The sequence below is a fragment of the Apodemus sylvaticus genome, chromosome 10 (assembly GCF_947179515.1).
Source record: "Apodemus sylvaticus chromosome 10, mApoSyl1.1, whole genome shotgun sequence".
Taxonomy (NCBI): Eukaryota; Metazoa; Chordata; class Mammalia; order Rodentia; family Muridae; genus Apodemus; species Apodemus sylvaticus.
The window spans coordinates 6,019,117-6,043,449 of NC_067481.1; the positions used below are offsets into that span (position 1 = coordinate 6,019,117).

A 24,333-nucleotide genomic window follows, 5' to 3' on the forward strand; every position below is an offset into this window, starting at 1 on the left:
CGCGGCCTGCAGCGGGGTCCCGAGGAGGTTGCGGCAGCGCTCGGCTGCAGCTTCGGTGCTGCTCGGGATCCGGACGCGTCGGCGGCGCGCCTCGTCCCTCTGCGCCCCGGTCGGCGTCACAGCCGCGCCCGCGCCCGCGCCCGGCCCCGCGCGGACCGCCGTAGCCGCGCCTCGGGCCGGAGGATGCCCAGGAAGCTGCTGCTGCTGCCCCCGCTCTCCGCGTGCTCCGCTCTGCGCGTCCCGCGGGCTCGGCCCGCCGTCTCGCCGGCCATGAACGCCGCCCGCACCGGCTACCGAGTCTTCTCGGCCAACTCCACGGCCGCCTGCACGGAGCTGGCCAAGCGCATCACCGAGTAAGCAGGGTGGTCCCCGGGGTGGCCCTGACCGCTCTCCCCGCCACCTCCACCTTTGCACCGGGGAGCAGAAGCTTCGGGCCGACTCCCCAGCCCCGTCCCAGGGCCGCGGCGCACTCTTAACCCCCGAGAGGTTTCCTGCGCTAGCCCTGTATCTGACCATCGCCATTTCCAGGCGTCCCTAACGCGACAGACGTAGTGGGTCTTTCTTAGCCCGAACGGGTGGGACGGTCAGAGAGAAGGAAACTCAGAAGTACTTCGGGCTGGGCGGGGGCGAGCCACGATTACAAGTGTGTAGGATCAGTTGTACAAAAAAGTCTTTGCTTAGGGGTGTGTGCGTGTGCAGCGTAGTGTTAGCCACCGACCTCGGGGGACCGTGGGGCCCTGAGATGTCTTTCCAGGCTTGTCTGTTGTTATCGAGTCTCTGACGCTGGATGAGGGACGTGATTTTTTTTTTAACCTTATTTGTAAAATGTGGGTGGTTCTATGGGAGAGGGATGGGAGCATGAACCTGAACTTGGTGAGATCACGGAGATGAATCAGTCCTGCAAAGCAGGGCCTCCCGGTGCCCCGCTGATAATACCTGTCTGCTAAAAGGCCTCTTTTCTCTTTTGGAGAAAACTAGAGCCCTGGTATAAAGAGCCTTAAGGACCCTTTATAAAATAAGCTTTTTAGTAATATGTAACAAAGTGCATCATTTGCCCTCTCCTTTATGAGACAGGGCTTTATTGTAGCCCCTGCTAGCCTGGAATTTACTAAACAGATAAGGCTTGAATTCCTGAGATCTGCCTGACTCTGCCGCGGGGAACACCACGTCCCTCATTGGCTTTGGTTTTCTGAGATAAGATCTTATGACCCTGGTCAGACTCTAAATGGTGTGAGTCTCTGGCCTTAGCCTTTCTGATGCCGGCTGTCCTGGTGCGCACCTGGACTCCCAGCATAGATGACTTGACTTTGAACATTTAAGGTCGTTTTCATATTTCAAAAGTTTTTAGCTCCACCTGTTTTATTATCAGTTGGACTTTGAAGTGGGTTTAGGAGAGTATAGGGAACGGTCAGCTTCTGCTGTCTGGTTTCTATTTCTTTTTGATTTATTTCTTGTGTATACTATGTCCTGTCTGCATGTATGCCTGAAGGCCAGAAGAGGGCACCAGATCCCATCACAGATGGTTGTGAGCCACCATTTGGTTGCTGGGAATTGGACTCCAGACCTCTGGAGGAGCAGCCAGTGTCCCTAACTGCTGAGTCATCTCTCTAGCTCTGATTTCTATTTCTAACCCTGATTATTTGTTTTTCTTGTCCAGGCCAAGGATCCCTTTAAACATGAAAGTTGAGCTTGTTTATATTGGGGTCAGACTTATCACACGTGACCTTGCCTTGAGAAAGCTCCAGCTGAGGAAGGCATTTTAAAAATTAGTGGGTTTAGCCGGGCGGTGGTGGCGCACGACTGTAATCCCAGCACTCTGGGAGGCAGAGGTAGGCGGATTTCTGGGTTCGAGGCCAGCCTGGTCTACAAAGTGAGTTACAGGACAGCTAAGCTATACAGAGAAACCCTGTCTCAAAAAAAAAAAAATTAGTGGGTTTTGGGCTGGAGAGATGGCTCAGCAGTTAAGAGTTACTGACTACTCTTCCAGAGGTCCTGAGTTCAATTCCTAGCACCCACATGGTGGCTCACAACCATTCTTAATGGGATCTGATGCCCTCTTCTGGTGTGTCTGAAGACAGCTATAGTGTACTCACATGTAAATAAAATAAAGAAAAAAATAGTGGTTTTGCCTTTTTGTTATGCTGATTTTTCAGTAAGCTTTGTAGACCAGGATAGCCTCACAAAAACCTCCCAAGTGTTGGGATTAAGGGTATGATCCGCCACACCTGGTTTACTGGTTTCCTCCCTCCCTCCCTCCCTCCCTCCCTCCCTCCCTCCCTCCCTCCCTCCCTCCCTCCCTCCGAGTTTGATTTTGCTGTGTAGTCCTGGCTGCCCTGCTACTTACTATGTATCCCACACTGGTCTTCACCTTACAGCAATCCTCCTGCCTCAGCTTCTAGAATGCTGGGTTAATTAGTTGTATGTTCTTAGCACCTTTTCTTTGTTTCTTGTGTAACAGGCGTCTTGGTGCTGAATTGGGGAAATCTGTTGTATATCAGGAGACCAATGGAGGTAAGTTAAAAGTTGATTTTTTTATTTTATTTTATTTAGGATTTGTTGTTGTTGTTGTTGTTGCTGCTGCTGCTATAGTATCTTATGCAGCCTGGGCGGCTTGAGCTCTGAATCCTCCTGCTTCATCACTAGTGCTGGGATTACAAGCATACTGCACCATTTCCATTGATTGATTGATTGATTGATTGATTTCTAGATAGACATTCAGTATATAATCCATCCAGGCCTCAAACTCTTGATCAGGTAGGTCATCCAGCTTCTGCTTCTGCCGTTATACCACTTGAGAGCTGGGTCTCCTTCTACCCTGCGGGCTTCAAAGGGTCAAATGCAGGTCATAAGGCTTCATCCTCTGTGCCGTCTTACTGGACCTGCCCTGGGGTGGTGGGCATGGACTATCATGCCCAGCTCGATGGCCTTGCTTTTTTTGGTTTGTTGAGACAGAGTTGCCCTGTGTAGCTGGCCTCAAACTCAGAAATCCGCGTGCCTCTGCCTCCCCAGTGCTGGGATTAAAGGCGTGCGCCACCACTGCAGGCATTTTTTTTAAAGCATGCTTTTGCTTTGTTTCCTTGGATACACTAGAACTTGTCCTGCCTTAGAGCCAGGAGGACCATTGTGCCTCCAAAGCTGGCATGCTTTCACAAGCAGGTAGAACTCTACTTCTGTTGTCTTACTTGTGCAACGGGTGTGCATTGTGTGCATGCACGTGTGGAGCTCAGAGGACAGCCTTGGGGGAGGGGTCAGTTGTGTTTTATTGAAGCAGGGTCTCATTGTTTCTGCTTCTGTGCACGTAACATACAGCAGGAGGGCTGGGTGGGGTTGTAGATGTGAGGCTGTGTGATTGTGTGTGTGTGTACATGTGTGTGTGAGCATATGTGTAGGTCTGTGTGTATCTGTGTGCATGTGTGTGAATTTAACACAGAAGTGTTTTCTTCCAGCATTAGAGGTCTGTGCCCTTCGTTCTTTCCTTTCTTTAGATTCTGAGTCTTGGTTTCTGTCCGGATGCACACGTGTGATCAGAGTAAAGGAGAGATTGGTAGAACATTTATCTTTTCTTCTGTTGGGTGAATATGTCTTATGTTACCGTGTCATCAAATGAGAACTCGAACAGTTTGGCACCGGAGATAATGACTAAAAATCCTCTTTGTTGGGGACGGAGATAGGGAGATGGCTCAGTCACAGTCCTTGCTCTGCCTCTGTAATCTCAGCGATGGAGGGGCGGATACGGGGCATCCATGGGTCTAACATGTCAACACCCCAAGAAGTTTGAGCTGAGTGAGAACCTGTCTCAGAGCATGAGGTGCTCTGCCAGAGACGTACACCTACGCCTGCATGTCTACCTGTGTACACGCGGCATGCAAGGACGCATGCTTGCACACAAACACAAACTCACAGATTTCCTTCAGATTCTCTTCTTTGTTCTGTCTGTTGGGGTTTTGTTGTTCCTTTTTTTTTTTGTTTTTGGTTTTGTTTTCATACTGGGTTAGTATCATACTGGGTTATGTGGAAAACTAAATATAGCCTGAACCCTTTTTTTTTTTGTTTGTTTGTTTGTTTGTTTGGGTTGTTTTGTTTTTTGTTTTTGACAGGGTTTCTCTGTGTAGCCCTGGCTGTCCTGGAACTCACTTTGTGGACCAGGCTGGCCTCGAACTCAGAAAACCACCTGCCAGAAAGTGCTGGGATTAAAGGCGCGCGCCACCACCGCCCGGCTTAGCCTGAACTCTTGAAGTGCCTGCCTATCCTACTAATACCATATCATAGTCTAGGAAAGCCTTCTACCGCAGGGCATCCGCTCCTTTTAGTTGTTGCAGAAAGACACTGAAGAACCAGGTGTGGTGGACCATGCCTGAGATCTCTGCACTCGGAAGGCTGAGGCAGGAAGACTGGGTTACACAGGGAGGAACAGATCAGCCAGGCTTATGTAGCAGGACCTTGCCTCACAAACCGAAATAAGTGACCCCCTGGTCACAAGGATGTTTGAGAGCTAAAAAGACACTGACCCAAGGACGGGACAGTAGATAGTTGTATGGATAGTTGAATGAATGCACACTAACCGGGTGTGTGAGAATCACGTTTTAATTAGCATTCCATTCCCTTTAGCTTCCAACCTGTACTGGCTGGTTTTGTGTCAACTTGATACAAGCTAGAGTCATCAGAGAGGAAGGAGCCTCGGTTGGGGAAATGCCTCCATGAGCTCCAGTTGTAAGGCTTTTTCTCAATTAGTGATCAGTGAGGGAGGGAGGGCCCAATGTTTGTGGGTGGGGCAATCCCTGGGCTGGAGGTCCTGGGTTCTATAAGAAAGCAGGCAGAGCAGGCCCTCCATCCTCCATGGCCTCTGCATCAACTCCAGCCTCCCGGTTCCTGCCTAGCTTCCTTCAGTGACGGACAGTGATGTGGAAGTGTGAGCTGAATGAACCCTTTCCTCTCCAACTTGTTTTTTGGTCATGGTTTTTCATTGCAGCAATAGAAACCCTACGACTTATCCTTAGCAACTTTTTCTTTTAAGATTTATTTTTCATTTATTTGTTTATGTGAATGTGTGTCACATGTGTAGGGCACCCAGAGAGGCCAGGAGAGGGCATCAGATGTCAGTGAGGGTGCTGCTCTCCTCTCCATCACTGCGGCAGGGCACAGCATCCCTGGAGCTGAGGCACTGAAAACGTCCAAATAATGGCCTCCCGCATGTCAGACAATGCTGAGCATTTCATCTGAAGTATTTGCTTAAGTATAGTAAGTATGGGGCTGGAGAGATGGCTCAGCGGGTAAGAGCACCGACTGCTCTTCCAAAGGTCATGAGTTCAAATCCCAGCATCCACATGGTGGCTCACAACCATCTGTAAAGAGATCTGACACCCTATTCTGGTGTCTGAAGACAGCTACAGTGTACTTATATATAATAAATAAAAAAAAAGTATAGTAAGTAATACTAGTAGCTTAGTGTATGTGTTTGTTTATATCCAAAAATGTATAAACATGCTTGCTTACTTAGCAAGGGAGATCGGAAGTTGTATACAGAGTTCATATTGATATTCAAGTAGAGTTGAAGAACTATCTTGGATTATCTGGGAAATCCAAGTGCAACCGTGGAAGTCTCATAAGTGGGGAACAGGGAAGTGGGAAGAGGAGCCACAAGCCAAGGATTAGAGAGCCCGGTAGAAGCTGACATTGAAGACATTAAAGTAGACATTTGAGGCCTAGCTCACACCAAGAATTTATTTATTCATTTGTTTGTTTGTTTGTTTGTTTACTTATTTATTACATCCTTCCCCTCCCCCTCCTCACAGAGCCTCTTCCCCTATGCCCCATCCCTTTCTGCTCTGAAAAGATGGGGTGCCTGGGTGCCCCCCAATCCTGGCACATCAAGTCTTTATAGAGTTAGGGAATTCTCTCCCACTGAGACCAGACAGCAGCCTTGTTGGCGAACAGGTTCCACAGACAGATAACAGCTTTAGGGATACCCGCCCCCCAGTTGTTGGGGGATCCACATGCAGACTGAACTGCACCTGTACATGTGTCGGGGCCTCGGTCCAACCTACATATGCTCTTTGGTTGGTGGCTCAGTCTCGGAGCTCTCAGGGTCCAGGTCAGTTGACTTTGTTGCTCTTCTGTGGAGTTCTTATCCCCTTCAGGGACCTCAGTCCCTCCACCACCTTTCAGAGTCTCTGGTCTCCATCCAGTTTGGCTGTGGGTCTCTACCTCTGTTTCAGTCAGTTGCTGGGCGGAGCCTCTCCACAGACAGTTATGCTAGGCTCCTGTCTGCAAACTTAAGAGAGTGTCATTGACGGTGTCAGGAATTTGGCGCTTGCCATGGGAGTGGTCTCCAGGTCGGCTGGTTACTAGGTAGCCATTCCTTCAGTTTCTGCTCCATCTTTGTCCCTGCATTTCTTTCCCAGCGAAACCTAGTTCAGACTTCTGACCTATAGAAACACAAGATCACGCTTTTGTTAAGTCCTCAAATGTGATAATTCACTAGAGCTGCAGTGGAAAGCCTTCTGCTGGCTTACGTCATCCTGAACAGAAGCCCATGGCTTGCCGCTGCGCGTACTTGGTGTGAGACTGAGCAATGGCGCGCAGAGCTGCCCCAGGCCCAAGTCGTCCGCTCAGTGCTGTGCCGCACTTCTTACGTGGCTTGACCTGTCCAGAAACTCAGCGCTCCCACTCCTCACCGTGTATTTATTTTAATAAAAGCTTCTACCAAATCCAAAAAGAAAAGTCCAGGTGCCAGCAGCCTCCTGCCTGGCCATCCCAACACGGGTGTTAGGCTCCAAGTTCTCTTCGCTGCAGGCCCTGCCTTCCGTGTCTGTAACATCTTCATCTTGCTGACAGAGCTTTTGGAAATTTTTGACAACATTTGTTGGTTTTATCTTTTACCCCAGCCTAAGCATTCTGTGTTTTAGTCATGACGACTCCAGGTGAAACTGTTTATCCCTCCTTATCCCAGCTGTTGCATATTTCCTGCACCATGAACTGTTTTCTTAAAAATTAACACTTTTTTTTCTTTTCTTCAGAAACAAGAGTTGAAATCAAAGAATCTGTTCGCGGCCAAGATATTTTTATTATACAGACAATACCCAGGTAAGACCTGGCACCACTGTGGGTGTCTATTTTCCTCTGGGAAATTTCCTGATGTAAGACTGTCTTTTCATGTGACCTGTAATCCAGGGTTGATTCTGTTGTTTTGCTCAAGGTCTGCTTGGGGTACAGACTCAGTTGAAGGCCAGACTGGGCAGAGTAATGAGACTTGCCTCAGGAAGTCAAGAAATGCCAAGCAGGGTGCACACTCTGTTAATCCTAACACTGAGTTGGAGGCCTGCCCAGACTACATAGCAAGTCCCAGGCCAGCCAAGGCTACATAAAGAGACTCTTTGTCTTGGAAACAAACAAAAAAAACCCTTGTTTTTCTTTCACATTTATTTACTTATTGAAGGTGGATTTTCATGTGTTGTGCACATGAGAGAACAGTTTCGAGGGGTTAGTGCTCTCTTGCCGTTTTTACCAGGAGCCTTCGGAGTGGTTCTAACCTTCAGTCACCAGAATTGGCTGCAAGTGTCTGTACTCACTGAGCCAGCTCACTGGCCCTGTTGAACGGTTCTGACATGCACTGTGAAAGTAAGAGAGGGTTGGAAAGATGGCTCCACAGTTATGAACCTGACTGCTTCTCCTGGGAAGACCCAGGTTCAATTCCTAGCACCCACATGGCGGCCCACAACTGTGGGCATGCAATTTTTTGCAACCTACATTTCTTAAGGGTTCAACCTGTCCTCTCAGCAGAGGCAGTGGAAGAGAAATGTTATTAGGCTATGGGGGAAGTGGACCTGTTCAGTAATAGTGCTTTGGAGGCGAGCTTGATCTTCTTGGGCAGAAGCTCAGTCCTGTAGCAAATACCAAATCTGACTTAGCAGCTACAGTCCAGTCCTTTCAGCAAGCACCGTAAAGACACCACCAGGCTCACCAACGAGGCCGCGGAAGCAGCAAGCTGCCGCAGGAACCCCACGAGCAGTTCCTGGGTGAGTTTCTCTCCATGGCGTAGTTGTCACAAGTTGAACTCAACAACACTATGTAAGGCGAACATGCCTGTCCTTAGGGAAGAATAGCAAGGCTGAGCAAACCAAACCAAGGCTCAGGGCTGGTCCCCCTCTGTCTGGAGTCATGTTTATACACCTTTGTCAAGCATCCTTTCATGTGTGTACCCTGGCAGACCATGATTTGGCATAACTAACTTTCCAAAGAACTACAAGTTTCCACTTCACACAACTCTAGTGTTTAGTTTTAGAACTGCTCTCACCTTTGCCCACTGTCGCTGCGCTCTGGCCCAGCCCGGTTTCCCTTTTGATTACCCGCCTTTAACCTGGGATCTGAGGATGAAAGACTTAACGCACAGCTTGTTGCTTTACAATTTGCCTTCTTGGCTCAATTGCTGAGTGCCGGTATCTACTGCTGGAAAAGCCAGCCCTGACCAGTTTATTGTCTCCGGCTCGCCTCCTGCCCTAAATTTAGTGGCTAGTCCCCCCAGCCCCTGCCAAACATCCTTGGCCACCGCCTTAGTGGAGGCCAAAGGCCCCAGCTCCTTGTACTCTCTAGGCTGTATGTGATTGTGACTGTGAAACTAACTCAAAATGTGAGCCCCCAACTCGGTGTTTTTAGACTTCTAGCAACTACATTCTTCCTCCAAAGTGAGGCAAAAAGCCCTCTCTCCCTCTCTGTGTCTTCTACCTAGTATTCGAACAGGAGGGTGTGGGTGTGTATGCACCCACACACCCACACCCACCATTGCCTTCTTTATTGACAAATCAAGAATTGAGAACCTCCCCTTACACACAACTGTCTATAATGTTGAGATCTGACACCTTCACACAGATGTAGGCAAAACACCAATGCATATAAAGAAAATAAGAAAAAACTACTTTTTTTGTTTGCTTGCTTGTTTGTTTTTTGGATTTGTTTTTTTTGAGACAGGGTTTCTCTGTATAGCCCTGGTTGTCCTGGAACTCACTCTGTAGACCAGGCTGGCCTCAAACTCAGAAATCCGCCTGCCTCTGCCTCCCAGGGTGCTGGGAATTACAGGCATGCACTACCACCGCCCGGCTAACTACTTTTTTTGAAAGTGAGAAAGAAGATGATAGCTCAGAGTGGAACACTTACCCAGAATGGGCACTGTCCCTAGTCCTGTCCAAAATAGAAGAGAAGACCTGCAGGGCTTGCTGAGAAGCTGTGGGAAGTGACCTGTGCAGGCCTTTCTTTTTCTCCTCTAGCCCTGCAGACACCTTCACGTTGGAAGCGTGGGAAGCACTTAGCTGTCTCACTGGACATGTGTGGGTCCGATAAGTCCCTTTCTGCAAGCAGAGCCTTGTGTTATTTTCTGACTGCTGGGATTTGATGCATTTTAAGGGAAGTCTCTTACTGTGTGTGTTTGTATATGGACCTAATGTTGTCTGGTGTTCCAACTCCCTTGCCAGTCCCCACCCGGCTGCTGACTTTGAACCTTACAGAGTTAGTAACAGCCCACCCGGAAGTGTTTCCTTCCCCTTCCCTACTTTGCTTGTGCTTCCCTCAGAAGGTCAGCATCTTGCTCAGTCAGGCCTTTGTTCAAACAGCATGTGATGATGGAGGCTTTGATTTCCCTGGCGTCGGCATAGCTGCTTTGGGGCCTCCTCGCTTTTCCTTTGGCAGTGAGCATTGCCATCTCTTCTCTCAGTGCTAGAGTTCCTTGGGAGATAAGAGCGATTTGTAGAAAACGCAAGGACCTTAGGTCACCTGATTCTGTGGCCCTTGTCTGCGGGTGGAGAGGACAGTCTCTGGCATTTTAGTCCCAGGGGGACCAGCTTTCTTACTAATCCTCCTCCAAATACAGAGGTCTAAGTCCAAAGACAGGAGCAGGTGGCAGTCTTTTGGCTGGCCTGGAGATCGTGTCCTAGAAAGAGCCTAGGGAATCTTGGTGCTATCAAGGCTTTGGTAGAAGCTGGAGTTTGAACTTCCACTTCAGTTTTCCTTCTCAGGATAAGCCTGCTGCCTGCTGTGGGGGTGACCTTGTGGGCCTCACCAACTCCTCTGGGTACCTTTGTTATGTCTATTAATTTTCAGAATCGACCTTGGGGCCTGAGGGGAGGAGCTAAGATTGGAGACCCTGTTTATTTTGGCATGGCAGGGGAGCTTAGAGCAGCCTGCCTCCTGATTAGAGACTGGTCAAGCATGGCCATCAGAACAGGGAACTAGGGTCTTGTTTTCATGATGTGTTGGGAGGGTTGAGGCTGACTTCTGCACAAAATATCTTCTCATTTATTTTAATGGTAAGGATGGAATTCAGGACTTGCATGTTAGGCAGGTGAACTACAGACTACTCCAGTACATTCTTTTTTTATTTTTCAAGACAATGTCTCTCTGTGTAGCCTGGGCTGTCCTAAAATTCACTCTGTAGACCAGGCAAGCTAGCCTTGAACTCAGAGATCCACCTGCCTCTGCCTCCTGGGTGCTGGATTAAAGGCCTGCGCCAACACTGCCCAGTCAGGAGAGTTTTTTGCTTTTTTTTTTTTTTTTTTTTTTTTTTGGATTTGTCTTTTTTGAGACAGGGTTTCTCTGTGTAGCCCTGGCTGTCCTGGAACTCACTCTGTAGACCAGGCTGGCCTCAAACTCTGAAATCTGCCTGCCTCTGCCTCCCAGAGTGCTGGGATTACAGGGTGTGCCACCACCACCCGGTTGCTTTTTGCTTTTTAAGCACAGGGTCTCTGTGTGTAGCAGGGTCACTCTGCATTCTCCTGGGCGCTTTTCTTTTCTTGCACTCTCTCGCTCATACACACTTCTGTGTGTTCCCTTGTCACTCACACACACACCACATGCACTCTCCTGTCACTCACACACACATCTCACACACACCTCACATTCTCTCTCCACTCACTCTTCACCAGCTCGTCTCATGCTCCCCCGCACTCTTCTTGCCCCAGTCTTTTATTGATACTCCAAAAGCAGATAAAGGGACATTGTATAATCGTTGCCAAATCAAATTCAAAAGAATAACTATGTTCCACAAAAAATCAAGGATTACAATTGTTCCCCAAAGTTTTAAGCATCCCTATTCCCAGGCCTATAGCCATAATAATAATAATTACAAATTTTATTTAAACTTTAACTATTATACTTCAGAGCTCAGAACTCTCAGGCCAGCTACTTGCATTTTCTTGTGAAGCTCTAATGATAAATGACATGGGCAAAGCTGCCAGGCAGTGGCCAGAAAGAATCAAGTTAACCCTTAACTCGGTAGTTCCCCTAGCTTTCCGCTTCTGCATATTGCACACAGTGACTCTCCTAAGAGTCCCAGTGTTTTGACTTAGTTTTACTAATTTAAGATTTAACATTCTATACTTGCTTATCCAGGAACCACTCCCAAATGTTGTACAGAACTTATTTCATAACTTTAATAGTTTTTTCTTTCTTTGGGGTTTTGTTTGTTTGTTTGTTTGTTTGTTTGTTTCAAGACAGGGTTTCCCTGTGTAGCCCTGGCTGTCCTGGAACTCACTCTGTAGACCAGGCTGGCCTCAAACTCAGAAATATGCCTGCCTCTGCCTCCCAAGTGCTGGGATTAAAGGCGTGTGCCACCACCGCCCAGCTGCAAAGAAAGTTTGATTAAATTATTAGAAAAATTAATTAATTAGAAAGCCAGGCTACACAGAGAAACCCTGTCTCGAAAAACACAAAACAAACAAAAAAAAAAAAAACCTTTGACTTTAATGTTGACTTTGCAAGTCAAGCATTAATCTGAACTACCATTGTGCAGTTATTGCATTGTTTCTAAGATGAGAACACACAGCATGCACCTGGGCCTTTAGGACTGTGCTGTTCTGTGCCCCATGCCTCAAGTTTTAATTGTTTAAGAATCATTACATCAGGGAACATCTAGTTTCACAGAATTCGTCAGAGCAGAAAAAGAAAGAAGTAAAGTCAGATATAATAGAATAATTATGCACACCAAGGCCAATTGAAAAACAGTCACACACAAATGAAGTCTATACAGCCGTTGTCCAGGGCTAAGAAATGGGACCAACTGTTACAAAGAGCTGCATGAACTACTGAGATGTCTCCACCCTGGCCTACTGCAGGCAGCCCTTTATTTCAGATGGCGGGTCCCCTGAGGGATGTGTGTCCTACCTCTCGGTCCCAGACACCATCCTTTTCTACAAGGAGCTGCTGCGGGCCTCTGTGATGTCTCCATCCCCGCCTGCTGCAGGCAGTTCCCGTCATTGTTTGCTGTCCCCCAAGAACCTAAGCTTTCCAAGGATTTCCTTACATCCCCCCCCCATGTCTTCTTAAAGTGCATTTTAAGATTTGTGTGCACACATACACCACAGCGTGTGTGTGAGTTTAGAGAATAACTTTGGGAAGTTGGGACTTTGTTTTCTGTCACGTGGGTCTGGGGACTGAGCTCAGGTCCTTAGGCACTTTACCCACGTGGCTCCATTTCCTATGGCTTTTAAGATGACAGATGGAGGGGGGCGTAGGTGTGTGTCATTGTTAGCATGTCCTGCAGACGGGTTGGGCCTGGTAATCCCATGTGTACTGTATGGAGGGAAGCAGACAGTGACTCTGAGGCTGCCCTGCCTCTGTACATGGAGAGAGCTCAAGGACTGAGTCAGGTCCCACCCATACCCGCAACTCCAGTTCTAGGGGACCTGACACCCTCCGTGGTCACCAGGTACACATGTGATATACATACATACATACATACATACATACATGCAAGCAAAACACTCTTACACATAAACAAGTAATAGATGGTCTGTTAAAAAATACCATGTAGGGGACAGGATGGCTCAGCGAGAAAAGCTCCGCTTCACCAAGCCTGACAGAGTCTCTAGGGCCAGCATAGGGACCTCTACATGTGTGTTACAGTGTGTGTGAGTCTACATACACATGCACACACAAAATAAAGATTTAAAACACTGAGTGGAACCCACACAGATCATGAGTTGTTGGGGTAGGATGGGTTAAATCCCACTGCGTTGCTGTGTCCCGGTGCTCTGCAGGTACGAGCAGATTAATATGTATATTATGTCGTGGTCCCTGTCCCACATTAAGTTTTGTTTATTGAAAATGATAGGGCAGTCAGCTGAGTCTAATGCAGAGTATAATTACCCTAAAGAGAAAAAACACTGGTGAAAAAGTTCAGCTTGTTCTGCTATGCAATGATTACAGAAGCCAGTGTGAGGAACCTGGAGTTTCTTGACAGACAGACAAAGCAGAGGTCAGGTGCTCTAAGCCCTGCTAGCCACAGAACAGCTGCCTGAGTTCAGTCCCCTGCCCCCTCAGCAGAGGGTACATCAGCAGGACAAGGGCTCCATTCTCTCTACTGACCAAGCTGAGGGCTGGAGGATGCTGAATTCTTTTTGTTTTTTGTCTTTGAGACAGGTCTCCATAGCCCTGGCTACCTGGAGTTCTATGTAGACTAGACTGCCCTCAAACTCAAAGAATCGCCTCGCCTTTGCCTCCTGAGAGCTAGGATTAGAACTGCATCACCGTGCTTGCCCGTGGGTGTTGAGTTCTTTGGCATAGAAATCTCTGTGTAGGGAATCAGTAAATGCTGAACTCAGGATCTGTCCGAGGTCACTTCTTGTTGTCTAGCCTTCCCTCTGTGTGCTCGCGGAGCCTGTGCGCTAGGCAGTTGTGTGATGCCCGCCAGGTCAAGCCTCTCGGTGTTGAGGTCTTCTGTGAGGCCATGAGGTGTCATCAAGTGGGGTGTACTTAATGCCTGTTTCCCCCAAGGCCGACCACGTTAGAGCTGCGGGTGATGTCTGCTGCGGAGCCTGGGTGTCACTTGGTGTCACTTACTGCTGTCCGTCAGGTGCTGTGTGTGCATCCAACTTAACATTCAAAGTCACAGTGTGCACCAGCATGGCAGGCCAGCATTGTTACTATGGAAATAGAAGAAGACAAATACTCCCGCTTACCTCAGAGCAAAGAAGTAACTGTCAAGGAAGGGACTCATCCAGGGTCCAGGGGGAGCACTGCGGTTGTTGTGAAGATAAGACCCTCAAGCCTGCCGTCCATGCCCTCTGAGGGACGGGTTTGTTTTGGATTTCAGATTCATTCTTGTATGTGTGCAGGTGCCCTCAGACCACACAGGCAGTGAGTGGGTCTTCTGTGAGAACAGAAACACTTACTGCTCAGCCAGGGAGATGGGTTGGTTGGTTTGTCTTGGATTTTGGGTTTTTTGGAAACAGAGTAGACCATGATGGCCTCTAACTTACAGAGATTTGCCTGCCTCTGCCTCCTGAGTGCTGGGATTAAAGACATGCACCACCACATCTGGCTTCCAGGGAGATGTTTTGCGTTTTTTTGTTTGTTTGTTTGTTTGGATTTGGTTTTTCTGAGACAGGGTTTCTCTGTATAGCCCTGGCTGTCCTGGAACTCACTCTGTAGACCAGGCTGGCCTCGAACTCAGAAATCAGCCTGCCTCTGCCTCCCAAAGTGCTGGGATTACAGGCGTATGCCACCACCGCCCGGCTACTTTTCTTATAATTTATTTTTGTTTTGTATACATTGCTGTTTTGCCTGTAGTTGTAAGCTGTCATGTGAATGCTGGGAGTCGAACCTGGGTCCTCTGGGAGAGCAGCCAGTGCTCTTACCATTGAACCATTTTTCCAGCCCCTGCCTATATCCCTTTCTGTCCTCACCTCTAAGAACGTTTTCTTAGAGTGGTTGGGTGAGTGGGTGAGTGGATGGAGGAGCACCAAAGGGAGGGGAAACTGGAAAGAGGGATATCCTTTGAAATATAAATGAATGAAATGATAATTTAAAAATGTTAAAAAGATATATGCAAAGCCAAACAAAGTTTGCTTTTTTTTCTTTCCATTCTATTTATTTGTTTATTTATTTACTTGTTTGTTTTGGGATTTTTTTTTTCTCTTTTTGGAAACAGGGTCTTTTTGGTCTACAGAACTCATGTAGACCAGACTGGCCTTGAATTCACAAAGATCACGTGCCTATGCCTCCCAGTGCTGGAATTAAAGTGCATACATACCATGCCTGGCTCATGTACAGAGCTGTGTGTTAAAAATGGCAGTGGTGGCGCACACCTTTAATCCCAGCACTTGGGAGGCAGAGGCAGGCGGACTTCTGAGTTCGAGGCCAGCCTGGTCTACAGAGTGAGTTCCAGGACAGCCAAGGCTACACAGAGAAACCCTGTCTCAAACAAAACAAAACAAAAACAAAAACAAAACTGGCTTTGCTTTCACTAGTCTCTTGAATTTGTGATTATCCCATTTCTAATACAGGTATTAGATAGAGAACTTGGAGGTTGGGAGGTTCGTGAGTTTAATGTTGAAGAACAAAGCTGTCCGTAAGAGGAAGTCCTTGCAGCTGCTCCATTCCAGATACAGAGCCTTCAAGAGAGGCAGGCAGGCAGCCTGGTCCACACAGTGGGCTCCAGGTCTGCTGGCGATGTACAAAGACCCCATCTCAGGCCGCGGAGGGGATGGGGGGATGGGATGACAAACTAAATGGCCTCATTTGCTCCCGCTGGGTGATGGTGGTTTGCACTTTTTCTGTAGTGTGGGTGGCCTCACTCCCGCTTGTCTGCTCTAGAGCTGCCTCTGGAAAGCCTGGTGGCCCCAGAGGAGAGGGTGTGTGAGAACGAGGGGCATCTGCCAGAGAGGTGGGAGCAGGAGCTTGAGATCTTCCAGAAAGATCCATCCCATCGCCTCTGCAGAGAAGCATCTGTTCCCACAGGAAGCACCTTCTCAGACATCTTTCAGGGTCTTGTTTCCTTCTCTTGTCTCTGTCAGGAATGTTTCAGGCAAAGAAGGGATGAGGGGACTATGCGATGTTCCAAGACCTCCCCACTCCTTTCTACCTCCTCCCCCAGGAAGACAAAATGCTTTCTCTTAATGACAGCTATGGCCTGCATCTGCACCCCTGGCTGCGTGCCAGCAAGTGTCAATTTACCGGTTGCTGAGGGGTCACTGCTAGGGTGTGAGGGGCCACATCTGAAAACTATAGCTAACCCAGCCAAGAGAGGAGGGGCTGTACTTTCCCCGCTGAGTGGCCGAAGCTGGGGCCTGGCGGTGGTTAGTGTTGTGAGTATGTAGATTTCACTCCAGGATACAAGTTTTTACTGTTTTAGAGATGTGAACACGGCTGTGATGGAGCTGCTGATCATGGCGTATGCACTGAAGACGGCCTGCGCCAGGAACATCATTGGCGTCATTCCCTACTTCCCCTACAGCAAGCAAAGCAAGATGAGGAAGAGGGGCTCCATTGTGTGCAAGCTCCTGGCATCCATGCTGGCAAAAGCCGGTGAGTGTGACCAGAGGCCCTGGCTCCCAGCGCCATGGCGTCTCTCCCCGCGCCGGTCAGGTTCCTCCTTGATGTCTGCTTGGGGACCTGTTTCTTTACGTGCTGTTCACTAAGGACATCTTGTTTCCTTCTTCATTGTTGGAAGGGGTATCTGGGCTGAGGTGTGGCATTCTCAGTGTCCCCGACTCACTGAGTTAGGTGCATTGTTCAGAGTGTGAATTGATCTGCTTCTAGCAGTTCACGCTTTAGTCTCTGTGTAGAGTGGTGCGAGCGTCCTGGCCTGTGAAATAGACAGCAAGTTAGCATCAGCAGCAGCTGACATCTGTAAAAAGAGTGCTGGTTCTCTGCTCTGCCAGATTGGTGACCTTTGAATCCCTGCAGTGTTTCTAGTGTCCCTGTGAGGCGCTGTCACACATCTCTCCAGTGTCCCTGTGAGACGCTGTCACACGTCTCTCCAGTGGACGCTTCAGTGCCTTGCACTTGTGCTGTGAGCCCCTCTCCTCTCCAGGTTACTTTGCTGCTCTTCCTTTTTGAGGTAGCCATGGTCTCTAGCGATTGACTTTATATTCTTTGACGAAGGCTCTCCTGTTTTATCCCTACCTCCGCTTCACTCCCTGTCCCTATTTCGGTTTCTGTCTGGCTTTTCACTTTACTGTGCAGATGGCAGTGCGGAAGGCACGCCCTGTCGGCTGTGCTTCTTCATCCCTGGCTCCTTGGCATTGGGCTGGGCATTGGGCTGGACACTGCGCTCCGTGCTGTGCCGTGAAGATGAGCAGTAGCATCTGTGCCCCTCGTTCATGGTGCCCTGCCTCCGGTCCCCCGAGAGGAGCAGGGGTTGAGCGTCTAGCTTGCGTCCACTGCGGTCGTTACCTTGTGGGGAGAACCTTGTAATGTTTTGTTTTGCACTTTCAGGTCTAACCCACATTATCACTATGGATCTCCACCAAAAGGAAATACAAGGCTTTTTCAGCTTCCCCGTGGACAACCTTAGAGCCTCACCTTTCCTGCTTCAGTATATCCAGGAAGAAGTGAGGAGCCGCCAGCCACCTCCCTTGTCCTCAAAGACATGCTATTTAGGTTTTCCCTGGCATCAGATTTCAGTATCGGAAGGCCCAAGAGCTCTCCCGGAGGCTGTGCCCACCACAGCCAGATAAGCTCAGCATTAGTTATGGAGGGCCATGTTTGCGGAGACGTTAAAAATTGAGAAGTACATTTCCTTCCAAGCACTCTTACGCTCGTGGTTTCTAGAATGAAGCGTGTGACATTTCTGTTATCCTGATGTAGCACTGCCTCTCATCAATGAACTGATAAGGGACAGGAATGTCCTCAGGAACTCCAGCACATTGCTAGAAGAAAAGTCTTAGGCCTGTATCCAGATTTAGGTGGTTTTTTTATTTTTATTTTTAATAATGCTTCAGTATTTTTATTTTTCCTCCAAATCTAGATTCCAAATTACAGAAATGCAGTCATTGTAGCTAAGTCTCCTGATGCTGCAAAAAGGTAAATATGGCAGGCATTTCTGATCCGGCTGCGGCTGCGGCCACAGGCAGAATTAGTTTGGGAATCCAGGGCTGTCATAGTGTGGCCAGTGAGAGCTCACGGGCCCTGCTTTCCCCATTGTCAGATCCACTCTGCAGCTTCTTCTTTACGCTCCAGACACAGGCACCTCCCACACCGTGTTACTCAGTTTGGAATTCTTCACGTTTGCAGGGAGACAGTGACTGTGAACACTGAGCAGTGATCTTGTTTGGGTTTTAGTAGACAGCGCTAAACAGTACTTGTTTGGGTTTTAGCAGACAGTGCATCCTTTGTATGCACCAGGCTGTTTTCAGACTCCATAGCTGAGGATGCTGGAAATTCTGATTCTTTTGCCTCTGCCTCTGGAATGCGGCAATTAAGAGAGTCACTATCCCCTGTTTATGTAGTGCTGGAATCAAACCCTCAAACCCACAACCCCACGCATGCCAAATGAGCACTCTACCAACCAAGCCACATCTCCAACCTGCCATTGATTTTGAAACATTGTTTGAACAAAGTTCTAGAAATAGCTTTAAGGAATTCTGGGGAGAGAAACCCCAAATTATCTAGAATCCAACAGGAGCCCTTGAGGCCTCTATCTTCCTGCCTGGTTTATAGAAATAGCTCTTTGTGCCCGTCAAAGGCTGAATGCGGGTTTTGTCTTGGGATCTGCAGAGTGGGGCCGTGGGCTGGGCGCTCTTCCCATCCATGTCACCGAGGCTGAGCACTGTCTTCTCCTCAGGGCTCAGTCCTATGCTGAGAGACTCCGCCTGGGGCTGGCTGTGATCCACGGAGAGGCTCAGTGCACGGAGCTGGACATGGACGACGGCCGCCACTCACCCCCCATGGTCAAGAACGCCACTGTGCACCCAGGCCTGGAGCTGCCCTGTAAGAGTCGCTGTGCCTTTATGTGTAAAGGGAAGACAATTCTGAGATTCTGAGTGTGTGGATGGCTAAGAATTGCCACCTCTGTGTACGGAATAGGCTCTTAGATCTGTTCAGCTATTTCTGAATAATCGGGCAGTGATGCCCTGGCATCCGCATACATAAAAGAAGAGTTGGGTGTGTCCCAGCATACCACACCACACAGCACGGCTGGGTAGGGCAGCTTGTCAGTGTGAGCGAGTGGCCTTATGCACAGTATGCTGTGGTGTGCAGTCCGGGGCCCTTGGCTGGACTTGGGCAGGCAGCGTAGGTTTTGGGTTTTGGCCATCGGGCACCTTTACCATTGGTTTAGTAGGGCAGCTCTTGGACCCAATGTCTGACTCAATTGCTGCTCTTATTCCAAATGGCAAGCAGCTCACTTCCACAGACACACTGGCACTGACCAAGGCTGAGCACCACACAGAGAGGCTTGCAGGGCGTACAGAAGAGAGTAAATCTGCTCCAGAAATGGTCAGAGCTTAGTGGGGAGAAGAATGCGGGGCCCTGGCTCAGGTGTAGGTCTCTCCGCGGTAGCTCTGTTGATTCACTCTCATTCCTAGTGTCCTGGGTTTCTATATGAAAGTGTGTAAAATGCTTTCAGATTCACTTGGTTTTTGCTTTTTGCGGATTTTACATTTTTTGGTGCTGAACACTGAATTTAGCTGTAAAGTACCGGTGTGCCTGCTCTCTCCACAGATTCAGCAGATAGAACACAGGGGCGTGGGTCTGAGGCCTCTCCCTTTATTCCCAAGTATCTGAGTGTGCAAATGAAACGGTGGGTTCTCACCCAGGACTCCCCCAAGGCCTGGTACCTAATCTACAGGCTTGATCACTCACTCCCCAGTGTCCCCTTGTCCCAGAGCAAGAGGAAAACCTCTGTTCTTTTGGTTTTAGTTTTGTTTTTTTAGCCCAGGGCCTGTTCTGTGACCTTACATTGCACGCAGTTGTTGCGTCTGAAACCTTATTTAATCCAGAGTGGCTTTTCCATTCTTAGTCTCTGATGGCCTTGATGCCGAGGAGCAGCACAAGCCAGTCATCTCGTACACCATCCCTCAATTGGGACTCGTTTATATCCTCATGCCTAGATGCAGATTTGAGGATGCGGCACGAGTGCCACAGGAAACACATGGTGTGCCCATTGCTGGAGCGGCTGATTTGGGCGTCTTGGCTAAAATGGTGTCCGGCAGTCTTCTTATTAGGGAAGTGACTTTTCCCCCCTTTTCAGAAGTGTAACATGAAGACCCACCGCACTTCAGACAGCCTCTGTGGATCGTTCGCACTGGACTCAGAAGTCCTGAGTCAGATGGTCTCTTTTCTGTTGCTACTGGATTTAAGACAGTCTTGCTTTGCAGCCTGGGATGGGCTTGAGAGTCTCCTGCTTCAGAGTCCCTATCCAGTGGCAGGATTACTAGCATACAACGCAGAGACAGACACACACACACACACACACACACACACACACACACACACACACACAAGCGCGATCTCATCATTAAATTGGGTGCTCACACTGTCCAGCAGAAACCAGGGGAGCCAGGCGTGAGCTTGCGTTCAGATTGCGCTTTCTCTCCATAGTGGCTTCCTGCGTCCCTTTCCCACTGCGCGTGTTTTTATACTGTGGGTAAATGTGACCTCTGCAGATGGTCACAGCCAGCCACTCTGTTCTTGAGCTGGTTCTGTTGTTGGGGTTTTCTTTGGGGGTGGGGTCTCCCTCCCTGCCACACAGGTGAATGGAGTGGCTCATCCCCAGGCCTTGGAGACCTCGTGGATACAAACAGTCTAGAATCTGAAGTGGGGTAAGGGGGGGACAGCTATGCTTCCAGAGCTTGCCTCTCAGTGAGCTCAGACGGCACACGACAATTTCCCAATGTGATATCCATTACAGTTGATTTGTTGTACTTGAAATGGACCCCAGACTTGTGGTGTGCTAGGCATGCGCTCTGTCCCTGAATTACACTGCTGCCGCCTTGGTGTGCATTTCTGCTTGGTTAGTCTGCTTTAGGATGAATGAGAAAACGGTACTCTGCTAGTTACATCTTCCAGTCCTGATTTCCAGGGAAATGTGTAGAACTGTCTAAGTCGGGTTCTGAGAAAGGGAGGCTAGTGCCCCTCGATTGGGATGTCTGTCATGGGCTTAGTCAGGCAGCTTGTCTACAATTGTCAACCTGGCCAGGACACACTGACAAGGTCTCCTCTCAGGTTGTGGCTCCTCCCTGCTCTCTTGTATGATTTTCCCACCTGTGCTGTGGCAGCCCTGACACAGATCGTCGCAGTTGTTCAAATGTGGCCCGTGTCTCCTGGGAGAAGAGGCGGGTGTTCGGAGTTCAGATGCACATTGTGATGGCTGCCATGCAGACAGAATACCTCATCCGTGCAGCTGACACTGGCTACAGAGCGAGAAGACACAGTTTTAATCTTTTAGTTTTGTGTGCATGAATGCTTGCCATATGTCTGTATGTGCACCACATGTGTGCCTGGTGCCCTTGGAGGTCAGAAGAGTGACTAGAATCTCCCCCCCCCCCCCCAGCTGGAGTTAGAGGTGTTTGGACCCACAGTGTGGGTGCTGGGAATGGGACCCAGGTCCTCCGCACAGCTGCTCCCCTCCTGGTAATCCCACTTTTATTCTTCCGTACAGTAGCTACTAGAATATTTAAATTACTTTTCTGTCTTACCTTGTTTCTGTGAGCAGCTGGCTCCAACCAGCTCCGACTCCTGGGAATCAGTCTTGGAGGGGTCTGTGTGTCGGTCCGTGCTGTCGCATGCTGCAGGGGTGGGGGTCACATTTATCCAGTTAACTGACTAACTCAGTCTTGTGATGTGTTTTGCTAGTGATGATGGCCAAAGAGAAGCCGCCAATAACAGTGGTTGGAGACGTCGGGGGACGCATTGCGATCATAGTGGTATGGCCAGGCATGTTCGCGTTCATGCTCTGAGATGGCCCTGCTGCCTGTCAGTGTGGGTCTCAGCATGACGGTGGGGTTCAGTGCAGCCACCTGCCTTCCCCTTACTCCGTCTCCTTTACGAGAGTAGCAGATTTACTTAACACATAAATGGACATTATAATTAAAATGTAGTCTACAAATGTAGAAGCCTGGTACCTCCTGCAGCAAGATTCAATCCCCATGGCCTTTCACCATAGGGGTTCTGGGTCCCCTCAGACCAGTGCCCTCTATCATCAGTACATTTCAGGACCATAACAAGCCTTTCCCATTGTCGGGTGGGGACAGGTTTCCCAGTGTAGCCTGGCTTTGCACTGGGATGCTGGTCGCCCTCGCTGGCCTGGTCAGAGGGTCACAGCAGAGCAGCTCCCTTGGGACAAAGGAAGTGGCATGCTGGCTCTCTAGAACAAGTGAGGAGTTTAAGGGAGGGAAGCTGCCCTGACAGTCATCAGTGTGTGTGACAGGCTCCAGCTGCCGTGTCACAGGTACTGGACAAGAGAGGCCCATGCTCCAGCGACACACCTCTCACACAGTGTGCCTCGCTCGCTGTCCCGGAGTGCTCAGTCCCCGGCCATGGTTTCTGATTCGAGTGAGAGTGCAGAGACGTCTTTCTCAGCTGGGGAGAGGGTGGCTGAATCTGCCCCTCCTTGCAGGATGACATCATTGATGACGTGGAGAGCTTTGTTGCGGCTGCAGAGATCCTGAAAGAGAGAGGTGCTTACAAGATCTATGTCATGGCCACGCACGGCATCCTGTCTGCTGAAGCCCCCCGTCTGATCGAGGAGTCCCCCATCGATGAGGTTTGTCTCTCTTAAGGGCTCTGCTGCTGTGGCGACTCAGCATGAGGTGACTAATCTCTGGCTGGGGTGTGCACCTGCCTAACTTGCTTGCAGCCTTGCTCGGGCAGACGGATGTGTAGGAATTGGGGTTTTCATGAAGGTTTGTTTCAGATCTTCATGTCAGCATTACAGTCAATTCTTCCTTGACAATAGTTATGTGTCAGATGGGCCTGGGCAGTCCTAGGCCGTAAGTTTTGAGCCATGGATGCTGTTTGTAAAATCTGTACTTTACCTTGTAATCCCTGCAAATGAGAGGTGAATTACAGCTAAGCCCTATGCTCAGTTACATATCAAAACCCTGCCTCAAAATGAAAGCCAAGACTGGGGTATAGCTCAGAGGTAGTGCGCTCACCTCATCTGTGTGAGGTGGCCCGACCCCAGCGCCACTACAGAAACCCCTCTGGAGCAAAAGTTTGGTTTTGGGGCTTGGGCTGTGGGCATTAAATTGAATGTTAGACATGCTTTTCTGCACGCCACTTCCTGGCTCACCTGAGTGACCGTGTGCTTTGTCACTAGGTGGTGGTGACGAACACTGTCCCTCACGAGCTTCAGAAACTACAATGTCCCAAGATAAAGACTGTGGACATCAGCTTGATCCTTTCTGAGGCGATTCGGAGAATCCACAACGGCGAGTCCATGGCTTACCTCTTCCGGAACATCACAGTGGATGACTAGCTTGGAGCTGCCTGCCCTGCAGAGGCGGGCGTGCACAGCAGCGTGTCAGCCTGCAAGTAGGCTGCAGTTAGGGAGTCTGCCAGGCTGCTGAGTCCCTCCTCCCCATCTGCAGAAGGCAGCACCTATGTGGAATATGTTCTACTAAATAAGCGGGCATCCAGTTGTAGACTGTTAACACTGTGACCGGGTGCATACACGGCCCTCCTGTCCTTGTCTGTCGTCAGCCTTGCTCTGCCTCCTGAGCAGACACTGACACAAAAGTCAGTCTCCTTGCCAGTTTGTTCACTGGTCTGCTCTGGGACAGCAGGTGAGGCACTGAGCTCGGTCAGGGAGCTGAGTGGCCCTGGCTGATGTGCGCAGTTGTCCTCTCCCTGGGCAAGGTCAACTAAGTCTGCTATGAAGAATCACTTTCCTTTTAGAAACTGCTGTGTCTGCTGCCATGGGACAGCAAAGCTCCCTGCCTGCTCTCACTGAGCTAGTCACATGAGAGAGTAGCACCCCGCCCTCAGAACTGCGTTGCTCAGAAGCTGCGAATAAAGTTTCTTGTCTCCCTGTGTCTTCAGTTGACTGTTCAGCTCCCTGCTCCCTCTGAGACCGGGACAGACCTGTCAGTGTGCACAAGAAACAGTGGGTTCAAAACGGGGGTCAGGGTCCGCGGCTGCAGGGGGCCACACATGTGGCTCCCACAGACTCCATCCCTTCCTAAGCACTGAGGGCACGGCGCATCTGTGTGCATGGCTTGTGTGATTTGGGCAGATCTGGAGATTGGCCCTAGAACTTCCTGCATGCTGGGTAAGTGTCCACCACCAAGCCTTGTCTTCAGTCCCTGAAGAGGTGAACGGAATGGCCGTCTTGTGAGCAGTGATGCTGTTAGCCGCATTGCTGAAGAGACTGCCCTTGCCACCGCAACCCTAGTCTGCACTGTCAGGAGCCGTCTGCAAACAGCAGAGCTCCTTGGATCACTGAGCCTACTCCAGTTTGGAGCCAGGTATCAGAGAGAGGAGGGCCAGCTCAGGAAAGGAAGTGGCCTTGCTAATGGGCTCTGCCGGACAGGAAGGAGTCTTTTATTTGTCTAATTGTGTTTCACATCAGGGAAGTTCCCTCCATTCTTTTATCCCTTAATGATGAGGAAGGTTCCCAGCCCACAA

The 24,333-nt window shown here is 49.4% G+C and overlaps 1 protein-coding gene across 1 annotated transcript; it reads left to right on the forward strand.

Moving 5' to 3' along the window:
* On the forward strand, window positions 1-23,747 carry Prpsap1 (phosphoribosyl pyrophosphate synthetase associated protein 1). Its single transcript, XM_052195115.1, has 10 exons — window positions 1-353; window positions 2,459-2,511; window positions 7,017-7,083; window positions 16,118-16,290; window positions 17,203-17,318; window positions 17,735-17,790; window positions 18,551-18,696; window positions 21,562-21,632; window positions 22,325-22,471; window positions 23,027-23,747. Exons 1-10 carry the CDS (start codon window positions 184-186, stop codon window positions 23,183-23,185), a joined length of 1,158 nt encoding a protein of 385 aa, XP_052051075.1. The 5' UTR covers window positions 1-183; the 3' UTR covers window positions 23,186-23,747.
* The last annotated feature ends 586 nt before the right edge of the window (window positions 23,748-24,333 follow it).

Bases quoted from the DNA above. Each gene is read 5' to 3' on its own strand.
- Prpsap1 (XM_052195115.1), top strand. From the start codon at position 184: ATGCCCAGGAAGCTGCTGCTGCTGCCCCCGCTCTCCGCGTGCTCCGCT. The intron at 2,512-7,016 runs GTAAGTTAAAAG...TCTTTTCTTCAG, and splicing joins ATATCAGGAGACCAATGGAG to AAACAAGAGTTGAAATCAAA. The intron at 22,472-23,026 runs GTTTGTCTCTCT...CTTTGTCACTAG, and splicing joins AGGAGTCCCCCATCGATGAG to GTGGTGGTGACGAACACTGT.